Source organism: Chlorocebus sabaeus, chromosome 10, assembly GCF_047675955.1.
Source record: "Chlorocebus sabaeus isolate Y175 chromosome 10, mChlSab1.0.hap1, whole genome shotgun sequence".
NCBI classification, from domain to species: domain Eukaryota; kingdom Metazoa; phylum Chordata; class Mammalia; order Primates; family Cercopithecidae; genus Chlorocebus; species Chlorocebus sabaeus.
This window is the reverse complement of record NC_132913.1, coordinates 45,008,884-45,021,759: the sequence shown is the minus strand read 5'-3', so window position 1 is coordinate 45,021,759 and position 12,876 is coordinate 45,008,884. Positions and strand designations below refer to the sequence as shown.

Below are 12,876 nucleotides of genomic sequence, written 5' to 3'. Positions count from 1 at the left end.
TCTTTTTGTTTGGCTGCCTCTCTTGGATGACACCCTTGAAAACTGGAATCCAAGTTACAAATGATATCTTTTAATTTATCTCAAATATCTGCTTGCTACTCTATTAAATTGGGGACATACAAACCCACCCCTGCCCCCCATTTCCTTACTAGGATATATAAAACTTAAACTTCACCTTCCTCGCTCCACATCAAAGTGTAGCCAAGGCTAAAATGTTAAAATGAGTATGTTTTAATTTTTATTGTGCACCTGGTAGGTGCCAAGCATGAGCATGTACCATGAACCAGGCAGAGTTCTTACTCTCATTTGCTTACATTTTGGTGTGTGGAAGAGGGAGAAACACAATAAAAATAAATAAACTAGTAAGTAAGTGGCAAATTTCACCCAGTTGCTAAGTGCTATGAAGAAGATATGGTGGGGTAATATAGTTCATGGGGGTGGGTGAGAAGGTCTGAGACAGGAATGGGCTTGGAGTGTGGGAGTGAGACAGAAGGCTTTGGTTAGGCCAGTGTATAAAGTGTGGTGTTTCTCACTACAATGGAAAAGTGCTCCAGTGTCTCTCAGTAAAGACAGAGAGAGAGGGAGAGAGAGAGAAATATATCTCTCTGGCCTTGACATTCCTTTCATCTTATACCCACCGCCCCAAAATTATTATAGATTAATCACATTAGCCTGAGAATGGGGCCAGCTGTGTCAGATGGGCAGTGCTTCTAACACCACTTGTAAGTCATGGGAGGGATAGAAAGGTCTACAATGTTAGGTTAGAGGGGAAGCTTCAGGTCAGGCACAGCTAGAAATGAGACAGAGCACTGAGACGGTGTCTACCTGAGGACTTTAGGATGAAGTGGGATTTGAAATGAACTTCAGAGTTACATGTCTAGATGAGCTTTATGGGAAGGAATAATGAGGCTTTTCCTACTAATAGGTTTTAAAAAAAAGGTTCTAGTCACAGTTTGCAAACAAGGGACAGGGAGTGGGCTGTGAGCTGCATTGGAGAATGTAACAAAATAGCAGGGAGATGATGGAGTCCTATCAGTTGAAACAAAGCAGGTGGACCATGGCTATTTGAAACAAAGGAATGAAGTGGAAAATGAGGGACAGTCTCCATATAGTCAAGCCTGGGGAAATAAAACCTAGTTTTGAGGTACGAGTAAGGCATGCAGCAAGTGATCAAAACACTGGATTCTTAGAAGTTTAACGTAGGTATTCTGTGTATATCTGGAGAGGATGTAGCAAAGTCTGTTTCATTCTGTATACAGTTAAAATAAATTTACTGGGGAGCCTTTGATTCTTACATAGCAGCCTAAGCTAAACCTTTCACTTTCTTTCACATTAAGCCTTGTCTTTTTTTCATCTTTTTTCATTTTACAGATCATATTGTTTGCTTCCCTTCCTTCCCAAACCATATCTAGGGTCCATCTGTTACAGCTGGAATGTTTATAGTGTAACTCAGTCAAAACCCATTCTTTCCTGAAATAATCCATAATTATTTCCTCTAACTACAGGATAAACCGATCCAGGGCCTGGTTTTCAGTTCTGTAGGACTTGTCCAAGAAGCTATTTGTATTCATCTATCGTGAAAGATCAAATTACATGCTAATATTCTGAAAGTAACACCCCGCCAGAAACCCTCCAGCAGCAGTGAAGTCTATATAAAACCTCGCCTTGGCAATTTGCACATTGCCAGTTCAGACAGAGTGTGGTGTTAAAAATATTTAACAGGTCATTTTGAACCGTAGAAAAGACCCTGACTTAACTTATATGGTATGATAACTTCGGTTTAACCTTTCTTTGCAGCTATTACTGACAGCCCATGTCTCATTTCACTCCTCCCAAAGGCCCAGGTAGTTTGGCACAAGCTGCCTTTGGGTTAGCTCGTTGCCCTTTGAGCATAGAAGAGATGTGACTGTTCTTGTATTATCTAATCAGTTGCAGTGGCTGATTTTGGCCCTGCTTGGTGGCGGCTGATGTAAGTCTATTTTCCTTCAAAGTTTCATGTCTAGAATTTGCCTTGCTGGGTCTAACTTTGCCCCCAAATGTGTCTTACACTAATTTCCGTTTATTTTGAAGGGTGAGTTTACAAGAGAACTGAAGAGTAGGGATGGAAGATGGGAGCTAGAAACCACTGATGCACTATCAAAGAGACTTGTTTTTTTCTATGATGTCAACATCTTTTCTGGGGGCAGAGGGAGGGAGGAGATAATTGGAGATCACAGAGTAACATGAAATTGTTTAAGGTTAGAGAAATGGAAAGAAGGCATAATTGAGTGGTGTATTAAATAACCATGAGTAAAGATGTTCTTTAAGAGGAAAATCAAGATTTTCAGTTGAAGTTCAGAAGAATTGAGGCTTGAATAAAATGTTAAGGATGGTAGAGCTTGGTGGCTCCCACCTGTAATCCCAGAGCTTTGGGAAGCCGAGGCAGGGGGATTGATTAAGCCCAGGAGTTCGAGACCAGACTGAGAAACATGGTGAAACCCCACCTCTACCAAAAAATACAAAAAGAATTAGTCAGATATGGTGGCATGTGCCTGTAGACCCCATTACTTGAGGGGCTGAGGCAGCAGGATCATTTGAGCTGAGGAGGTTGAGGCTGCAGTAAGCTGAGGCTGCGCCACTGCACTCCAGCCTGGGCCATGGAGCAAGACCCTGCCTCAAAAAAACAAAAACAAAAACAAAACCCAAAAAACAAACAAACAAAAAACTGTTAAGGATGACAGAACAAGTTTGCTAAACTGTGGCTGGCTAGTTAAGTGAAAGTTGTGTAGAGTGGTGGTTGGTTAAGACCTGAATGCTCTGATCTGGGGGTTTGCGGTTTGACCTGTGTCCTTAGGCAAGTTTCTTCTACCTTCCTAGATGACTAAGAAAAAGCAGGTTTCCACAAATTATTTTTCCACATTGCCTCTGCCTTTTATATTAAAGAGAATTATTATATTTTCCTTATGGAAGGCATAGTACAGAATGCCTAAAGATACATGAAGAAAAAAGCTGTCATAGAATCGTAGTGAGAGCCCTTACCAATGGTGAGCAAGCGTAGGTTAGAAAGTGTCTACACGTGGACAATGTAAAAGTCATTCAAAATAGGGGTGGATGATTGTATGACCTGTCTTCCAAGATTCTTTCTAATTCACAGATTGTTAGAAATTGAATTGAGAAGACTATCAAGAATGTCCTTATTGAATGAAGGTAGTCACTAAAGTATGTATTGAAGAATGAGTTTAGACCATCAGACAAGACAAATGAACATTTTGTCAAATTTTCCAATGGGAAAGAATTTTAGGGTTCATCTTACAACTTTCCTCTCATCCTCAATATTATAGTTAACAAAGTGTATGCTACTCATAAGTCTGGTTTTCAGAAACATCCTTTACTGGTGTATTACAGATTAGCACTTAGATTGCCTAATATGGATTCTGAAAGTTGTATATAGAAGTGTATTATATTCTCAGTTATTCTGTGACCAATATCACAGTAATTTTTTGGGTAGTACATTGTGGGGTATCTGCGGCCTTTACCTAGCTATAAAATTGTGATGAGCAAAAAAAGTGCCAAACTTGGTTTCAAGCCCACATACATTAGAAATTGAGCTAAACGCTAGCTCCTTAACTACATACAATCTGATCTTCATGTGGAATTCGAAAAGTACCATGGGATTTGGAAAGTCGTTTTGTACTGACCTGGTGATGTGTCTGTTTTTAGTAGAATATCATGGGAATGTTCTGTCTTCTAAGAAGGTAGGCCTGAGACATTGTAAGAAACAGTATCGATTTAAAGAGGGTACCTTAGTTAAGTCAGGAGGTCTCTAACCATTTTCTGAATAGCGATTTTTCTTGTGTCTGAAATATGAAAACCAGTTACTGGGGTAGAGGGTCTTATCCAAGAACAGAAGGGAGGTGTGTGTACATAAGAGGCACGGATTCATACTCTGAACACTTCAGATAATATTTTGCAGTCCTCAGTAGCCTGTGATTTTTCGGTTGGAGATTTTGGCATTACAGCCTTGCACAAGGATTTAGTTGAACCCAAGCAAGATAAGCAGCTGTGAGTACCTTCATACAAGTTTATATCCCATTTCAAAAATATTTAGCTGTATACATAAAATATTATTCCAACATTAAAAAAAAGTTAATGCTTTCTTCCTTGACTGTTGGACTTGTTGACGTCTGTGATGTTAGAGAGGTTAATGAAATTTCTAAAACTGTAGAACAGTGTCATTTTTGTCAGGTATCTGGTAAGTGCTCAGTCTAAAATATCTGGTACCATCTGGTTATCTGATAGAGTACAAAGACTGAGCGTTTAAGGACTAAGTCAGTTATTCAAAGTGTTGTCCAAGAACTCCAAAGGCGCCTGAGACTTTCTCAGGGGTTTCACAAGGTCTTCCTTCTTCCAATGATATGGGTGATACTGGATTTTGTATATATGCTGCAGCCAGTACATGATGTAACAGAATGAATGTAGATCATATATGAGAATCCAGCTGTCTTTTATTAAATCAGAGATTTTCAAAAAAGCAGGAAAACAATGCCACTTTTCTCACAACATGTTTTTTAAAAAATACATCATAGCTCTTTTAAAATAAAAAAAGGTAGTATGTTATTGTTATTTTATTATGAATAGAATATTTTTAAGATTCTGTTTAAATTTTTAACACTGTAAATATCAAGAGATGTAGCCTACATACACACGCTTCTCAGTAATTTTCAAGAGTTTAAGGAGATTCTGAGACCAAAAAAAGTTTTAAAAATACTGGAGTAAGGCAATCCTAGAACTATTGAGTTATTGCCACTCCCATTTTCCACTATTAGTCTCTCTTTCTTGCCAACTTACATATGAAAACTCCTTAGCCAAAAATATATGAGAGTAGGAGAGTCGAAATTTTGCTTTTAAAAATGATGTTTTCTTTTTGGTATATTTTAAAATTAAAAATAGATCCTTGGGACTTCAGGTTGAGATTTTAGCATATTGATGTTTCTTATAATTGAAATATAGTCAGGAAATACCAGAGCATTCCCCTTTCTACATTCTTTTTTTCTTTCCTTTTGGGGATGCTGTTTTTAATAGCTGAGCTTACTGGTCAGGAGAAGCACTGCAGACCCTGAACAAAATGGCAACCAGTAAGTTGACTTTTTTCCCAAAGAGTTTTGGCAGATTTTGAGCTGTCTTTAAACACTGGAGACGGAATTAGTCCCTACTGTTTGAAGGTCTGAATTTATAATTCTTTTTCTGTCTTCTATTTATGAGCCTAAATTATTGTTTTAATTTTGTTCGCACAATGATAATCTGTTAATAGGTATTTGGGACGTGGGCTTTTGCTGGCTTTGTGACGTGGAAAATATGCCAGTGGTGATTGTTTCTTAGTTTTTTTTTTTTTTTTAATAGTAAAAGGAGTCTTGATTTTGAAGCTTGTTAACTGTTGACTTTTACTATTACTTTAGCTAAATTCTACAGATTAAAGTTATAGAGATGATAAATCTCTTAATCTTGCCATTCCTTTGCAGGTCTCTGTGTGTGTGTCTGTGTGCATAGTAGGGAGGGGCTGCTGTTAATTCTTTAGAATTTAAACTTAAATTGAGCCGATTAATTCAGGAAAAATTCTAATTAAACTGTTATTAAATGTGCACCTACTTGGCTTTGGCAGTGATGAACAAGATAGACTATAGATTTTGCTCCCATGGAGTTTACAGTCTAGTGACAGAGACAGATGTTCAAAAGCACACACAGGTATGAATACATAATTATTAATTAGGATGATTTGTATGAGTGAAACTTAAAGTGGTCTATAAGAATGAGCAGAGAGTATTTAAGGGTTTAGACAGGCTTCTAGAAGGTGGTAGCCTTCAGAGAAGCCATTGAGACTTACAGGATGAGTAGGAATTCAGTAGGTTGGGCCCTGAAAGAAGGGCCCAATCATAGGGAGCATCACGTAGAAATGTCCAGAGATAGGCAGAAAGTGGCCTGGTGGGGGTGATAATAATGGATAGTGGGGACTGAGGAACTGCAGAATGATGGTGAGAGCGAAGGGGGCAATGAAGTTAGGTAAGTAGAGGGCCTAGAGTGCCTTACCTCTGTTCTGACCCTTGCCTTCCTCTCTAGCCTTCTTGGGTGTTCTCCGACTTTTTGTAACTCTTCCAGACCCTTTGTGTCCTGGCCATTCTTGCGTTTTTTTGGTCCTGAGGTTTGCCTTAAGTCCTCAGGACACACCATGCTTGCTCTGGCCACAGGCACCTCAAGAGAAGTGCCTTTTCCCTTAAGTATTACCCTATCTGTGTCCTTTGTTTACCCTCTCCCACCACATTCCCAAAACATTTACCCTTTTCCTAGGACCTGTACTCATCCTTCTGATTCCTGATTCCTTTTCAGATGTTACCTCCCCAGGGAACCTCTGCACCCTCCAGAAAGTCTCAAGTTGTTTTGTTTTGTTAACATGGTTATTTTAACTATGTTTCTTCCCAACTCTTAATTCAGTTTTTAATTATGCAATCTTTTGATGATTATTTCATTACCACCATAGATATATCTTGTAAGTGCCACGATAGCAAGGACCCTGTTTGTATTTGCCATTTTAGGCTTCTAATATGTAGCACATAGTAGGTTTTGAGTAGTTTTTGAATGCGTTAATGTGTTAATGAAGGACTGGGAATTCAGATAAGACTGAAATAAGAAATAGTTTAGTTCAGCAATTTTCAATGGTTTGTGATGACATATCCCATAGAAAGTTTTTTGATGCACCCACAATATGTAAATTGGCTATACATTTTACATAAAATAAATAAGTACATATTATAAAACATTCATAAAATAGCAATTAAATAAGCGTAAAATATTTAAGGTGTTGCCAATGGCAGTGGAATAATGTTATCATCAATGAAAGTCTCAAGCCACTCAGGATAATGTTTACTATCTATGACAGTAGTTGCAAATCCATTTTTCAAATGTTTTCAAATTTTGAATTTGGGGAGACTGTTTCTTGTCAGATTGAACTGAATATTACTACTTTTCTCTAGTAAAGTGGTTAAGGAAGAACCAGTAGAAATAAGTGATGTTAAGTTTACCATTTTCTTACTCTTCTCTGGTGCTTGCATTAATAATATGTGCAATCTCTAGTTTCTTTAATGGTTTTAGAACACTTGCCATTTGGGAAGCCTCATTTCACCGTAAGTAGCCAGTGTAACCTGTAATTCCACTTGAACGGACCTTCAAAACTACAAGTACATGGTTGTACTCTATAAGCAAATCATGTCCACTCTAACGTTATGTAACTCGTAGTCTTTCTGTAAGATACCTCCTGTACTAGACTGTCATAGACAACTGAGATAGAGACCAGATTAAGTCTCAAGTTATTTTCTACTTTACTAGATTAAAACATTCTTATGAAAAAGCAGTTTAATAATTTCATTCCATAGCTCAATGAATGACCCTTGCTTGCTCCTTGGATGTGCATACCTGTTTTGGAGATGAGTGGACCAGTGCTGGAGACTGCCCTAGACAGATGATTATGAGTCCATGCCCGGGGCTGAAACCACTGCTGAGGGAGAGGTTTTTCACCAAGGACTTACCTTTGAGCTGGAATCATGTATGACAGGAGGAGGCAATGGGGTTGGAGAGGGGTGGAGGAGGGGGCTCAGGGCAGTTCAAGCAGAGGGGAACAAAAAGCATATTCATGTCCAAAGGTACAGAGATGTGTTGGAGGAGTCACATTCTGGTTGTGAGGGGCCAAGATGAAGGATTTATATGTCCCCAAAAGGACTCACTTATAGGAAATATCTGTGTGAACATGGAAATAACAAAAACAACAACAGTAGTAGGATCTTGTTCAAGTTTCATATGTTAAAAGCATAATAGAAGAGAAAGGTACATAAAAATCCCCTTTACTTCCTCCCTTACCTTGCTTTTAGGAAAGGGATTGACTGAAATATAATTATGGAACCAAAGATAAATAAATTTAAGTGAAGGGTGGTAAGATATGATGGAGGTATGGATGGTAAACAGATTGCCAGCCCAAAAAATTGATTTTTTTTAAATTTTAAAAATAATTAAAAACAAATAGAGATGGGGTCTCACCGTGTTGCCCAGGCTGATCTCAAACTCCTGGGCTCAAGTGATCATCCCACCTCGACCTCCGAAAGTGCTGGGATTACAACTGTGAGCCACCGCACCCAGCCTAAATAATTTGATTTTAAAGGTCAACACTCCAGACATGCTAGATAGCAATGGGCTTTCACTCTTTGCTTTAAAGCTGAAAGAGTACAAGCACACTAACCTATCATTAAAGAACTTTACCAGCTTTTTCTTTATTTTACCATCCAGAAAATTGCAGCTAACCAAACTCCCATCACATTCCTGATATTTTACATTATTCAAATGGAAAATTTTTAAAAAAATGTTTACATGATTTTAGTTGTCTATCCTTGTTAAATTTGTTTAATGGAGAAATGCATTGCTTTGCCTTAGATGGGGTAAAAGTTTGTATTTTTTTGTTCTTTGTTTTTGCTTTAGGTCTGTATGTTGATGTAGGTTGCTCTACCTCCAGTCCTTTTAAAGGAGAAATGAGACTCTAGCATAGAGTCAAGCATTTGGCTTGAATTATTCAGTCGCTTAATCTTTAACATCGTGTTAAAATAGTCTATTCATGCTTCTCAGGGTTTTTAATTTAGTGCCAATTTTGCATTCAAATGGGGTAAGATAAAATTCAAACCTAAAATCTTTTGGAACGTGCCTCACTTTATAGCTGAAAATTTTTCGTTTTCTGATTGATTTCTTTGTAAGAGAGTAGACTCTGAGAAAGTACCCTTGAGTGACTGCCAGTTGGAAGTGAATAGGACTAACTCTTTAAGGTGATATGTTTAGGTCCACATAAAAGGTGTATGTTTAAATGTAGTAGTACATAAGGCAATATATCTGAGGATGATTAGTAAGAAGGGCCTTGACTGGCAGTTTGAAGGTGGTATGCTTAATTTAATTTGTCTTCCTGCAGTTAGATGTTTATGCTTTACTTACATCTCTTCTTTTCCCTTTACAGTTGGACAATGGTAGATGGAGTGATGATTCTTCCTGTGCTTATCATAATTGCTCTCCCCTCCCCTAGTATGGAAGGTAAGTGACTCACATCTTTTTGGGTTAAGATAAGTGTACTGTGATTTTTTTTTTGCTTACTATAAACTACTTCTTAAGCCTATCAAAGTTAACACACTCTTTTTATAATAAATATTTGGTGATTATTGACTATTTTGAAGTGAAATTCTTATATACATTATATCTGAATATTTACATACACCTATTTTTTTAAAAATTCAACCTAATTTTCTACTTAAAATAAATATAGGACCAAGCATGGTGGCTCACGCCTATAATCCCAGCACTTTGGGAGGTCGAGGCAGGTGGATCACCTGAGGTCAGGAGTTCGAGATCAGCCTGGGCAACATGGTGAAACCCTGTCTCTACTAAAAATGCAAAAATTGCTGGGCACGGTGGCGGACACCTGTAATCCCAGCTACTTGGGAGGCTGAGGCAGGAGAATTGCTTGAATCTGGGAGGTGGAAGTTGCAGTGAGCCAAGATCGTGCCATTGAACTCCAGCTTGGGCAACAGAGTGAGACTCTGTCTCAAAATAAATAAATAAATAATAAAGGAAAAATAAGAGAAAACTGTGTAATTAACAATAAAACATATATTTAAACAAATGCGAGGCTGGGTGCAGTGGCTCATGCCTGTAATCCCAGCACTTTGGGAGGCCAATGCGGGTGGATCACCTGAGGTCAAGAGTTCGAGACCAACCTGGCCAACATGGTGAAACCCCATCTTTACTAAAAGTACAAAACTTAACTGAGTGTGGTGGTGTATACCTGTAATCCCAGATACTTGGGAGGCTGAGGTGGGAGGATTGCTTGAACCCAGGAGGCAGAGGTTGCAGTGAGCCGAAATCATATCACTGCACTACAGCCTGGGCAACAGAGCAAGACTCCATCTCAAACCCCCACCCCCCGTCCCCCCGAAAAAAAGCCCAAATGTGATATATTATAGTGTAGTTAGGCATGAGCCTACAAGAAGATACGATGAAGTAATACATGCTTACACCTATATAGGTAATAATCTTCAACATCTTCAAAAATAGATGGGTACTGGTGTGTTATATTGGTGGCTTAGTTGTCATAAGTGGTCTCTTCAGTGATTGAATTTTCTGAATTGGTGAACAGATTTTGGTGGAATTAAAAAAAAACCAGAACCGTTGGCCCTTGATTTATATATTAGTTATATTTTGGGAATATTTAGTATACATTAAGGCAGCGTGAGACATACATACTTTGTGTTTTTATGTATGACAGAGTTAGGTACTGGTTTCAGTTCTACAAAGATTATTCATGAAAATGAATGCTCAGTGGGATAGTTGATACTTGTGGGGCAAAGACTATGTCTTGGCCTATTTGGGATGTTATAACAAAAATGCCAGAAACTGGGTGGATCAAAAACTAAACATTTATTTCTCACAGTTCCGGAGGCTGGGAAGTCTAAGTTCACGGGGCTGGCAGATTCAGTGTCTGGTAAGGGCTCGTTCCTCGTAGAGGGCGCCTTCTCTGTGTTGTCTCATAGTGGAAGAGGCTAGCTAGCTCTCTGGGTTCTCTTTTATAACAGCACAAATCCCAGTCATGAGGGGTCTGCCCTCATGATCTAATCACCTCAAAAGGCCCTACTTCCTAATACCCTCGCCTTGGGAGTTACGATAGTGGCATGAATTTTGGGGAGACACAAACATTCAGGCCATAGAAGGCTAATTCTTAGTTGTGTGGCACCACCCAGGCATTTCAGTGCCTTTGGCGTCTCTGACCCTTGCTTACTTACTTTCATTACTCACTTTCCCATCCCCTCGTTTCCAAAAAGTTGCTCAGGGATGGTCCTATCCTTGTTGAAAAGGACAAAATAGATAATCAAGAGAAAAAGATAGTAAAAGTTACTCATAATTCCCTTCGCTTACATGTAATTGCTTTTAACATGTTGGTATATATCTTTCTAGATATAGAAAGCCTAAACACTACTTTATTGCGCATTGAGCGCACCCACTTTATTTTACAAGTGTTTCTCCATAAAGAGTGGTGCTTATTGTAGGAATCTCGGCCTCGTTATGGTCACATGGGACAGTAAGACTAATGCCTCTGTTACAGGCTCTTCGGAGTGTAGTGGTCTTCTTTATATAATTGATGAGTTTCCAAGGAGGCATATAATTTGACAAGTTAGTATAGCCAACAGTGTGAAAAAAATCAGTACTTAAAATATCACGTCTTATTTCATTATATATTAGGTTCATAATATTTGATCTGTTCCTATCTCCTTCCCATACTTAATGACATATATTATACTTCTCCATTGTCCTATATGGTAGCTGATAGTCACATATAGCATTTGAAATGTGGCTAATATGAGTGGAAATATGCTGTAAATGTAAGATACAAGCTGGAGTTTGAACCCAATAAAAATTTGACCTGTTTTTTCCTACTGCTGTGATAAAACTTAGAATTACATTAGGTGGCTCACATTTTGTTTCTGTTGGCCAGTGCGGTTATAGACCATTTTAGATACCTAGTTTATATTCCACTCTGAGCAGTGGTGTTAAAGATATTCCCATAGTATGGCAGTTGTGTCAGTTAGTACCAAGAAGGTATGGGAAAAGGATCCTGAGTGGCAATGTTGAAGGAATTAATACGAGGAAATGGGCTTATATTAAAGCTGGGAGGATTTGATGAGCTAACAGTGGTTTTCAATTGGGGGTAATTTTATCCCCCAGGGGATACTTGACAATTGCTGGAGACATTTCTAACATTCAAGTTTCTAGGATATTTTTACCTCTTTTAAATTGGTAAATAATACAATTATTACTTAAAAATCTAAGGAATGTTGAGAATTAAAGTCCCTCCAGATTTCAGTCTCTTCTTTAGTTACCATATTAATTCTGTATGATATTTTTGTTGTTGCTATTTTGTTGTCGTTGTCGTGGTTTGAAACGGGGTCTCTTTCACCCAGGTTGGAGTGTAGTGGCATGATCTTAGCTCACTGCAACCTTCTCCTCCCAGGCTCAAGTGATCCTCCCACTTCAGCCTCCTGAGTAGCTGCAACCACAGGCTTGTGCACCACAACTAGCTAATTGTTTTGTATTTTTGGTAGAGACGGAGTTTTGCTGTGTTGCCCAGGCTGGTCTCCAACTCCTGAGCTCAAGTGATCCACCCACCTTGGCCTCCCAAAGTGCTGAGATTATAGGCTTAAGCCACCTTGGCTGGCCATCAATTCTGTATGATATTTTGCCTTTTATTTTTATTTTATTTTATTTTATTTTATTTTTTTTGAGGCAGAGCCTCACTCTGTCACCAGGGCTGGAGTGCAATGGCACGATTCTGGCTTACTGTGGTCTCAACCTCCTGGGCTTAAGCAGTCCTCTTGCCTCAGCCTCCCAGGGCACCATGCCTAGCTAGTTTTTGTATTTTTTGTAGAGCTGGGGTCTCACTGTGTTGCCCAGGCTGGTCTCCCAACTCCTGGGCTCAAGCAGTCCTCCCACCTCTATCTCCCAGTGTGCTGGGATTACAGGCGTGAGCCACCGCACCCTGCCTCTGTGGTATGAGGCAGTTCAGATGATATCATGGGTGGACCTGCAATGTAGGCAAGGTATAAAAAAAGAGAGAGGAAGAGACAGAGAAGTGGAAATGTAGTGTGAGGAGAGAAGGAGAGGTGGAGAGAGAATGGGGAAAAGAGTGGGGCGGAAAAAGGACAGTTATGGAGCAATGCTAATAGCCATGCCATTGGTTGTTTTTTTTCCCCTGCTTTCAGCTCTTAAGCTGTCCAAGAATCCAGCAAATAACCTCTTAATGCCACAATGAAGACATGTAAAACATGT

The 12,876-nt window shown here is 39.0% G+C and overlaps 1 protein-coding gene across 4 annotated transcripts in view; it reads left to right on the top strand.

Annotated features, from left to right (window-relative positions):
* ACVR1 (activin A receptor type 1) overlaps window positions 1-12,876 on the top strand; it is a 141,490-nt gene that overhangs the window by 67,545 nt on the left and 61,069 nt on the right. For all 4 annotated transcript variants that reach the window (XM_007965024.3, XM_007965026.3, XM_007965025.3 and 1 more), the window contains exon 3: window positions 9,020-9,093. In XM_007965024.3, the coding sequence (XP_007963215.1) occupies window positions 9,027-9,093 (67 nt within the window). In that variant the 5' untranslated portion in view covers window positions 9,020-9,026. The remainder of the gene's footprint in view (window positions 1-9,019; window positions 9,094-12,876) is intronic.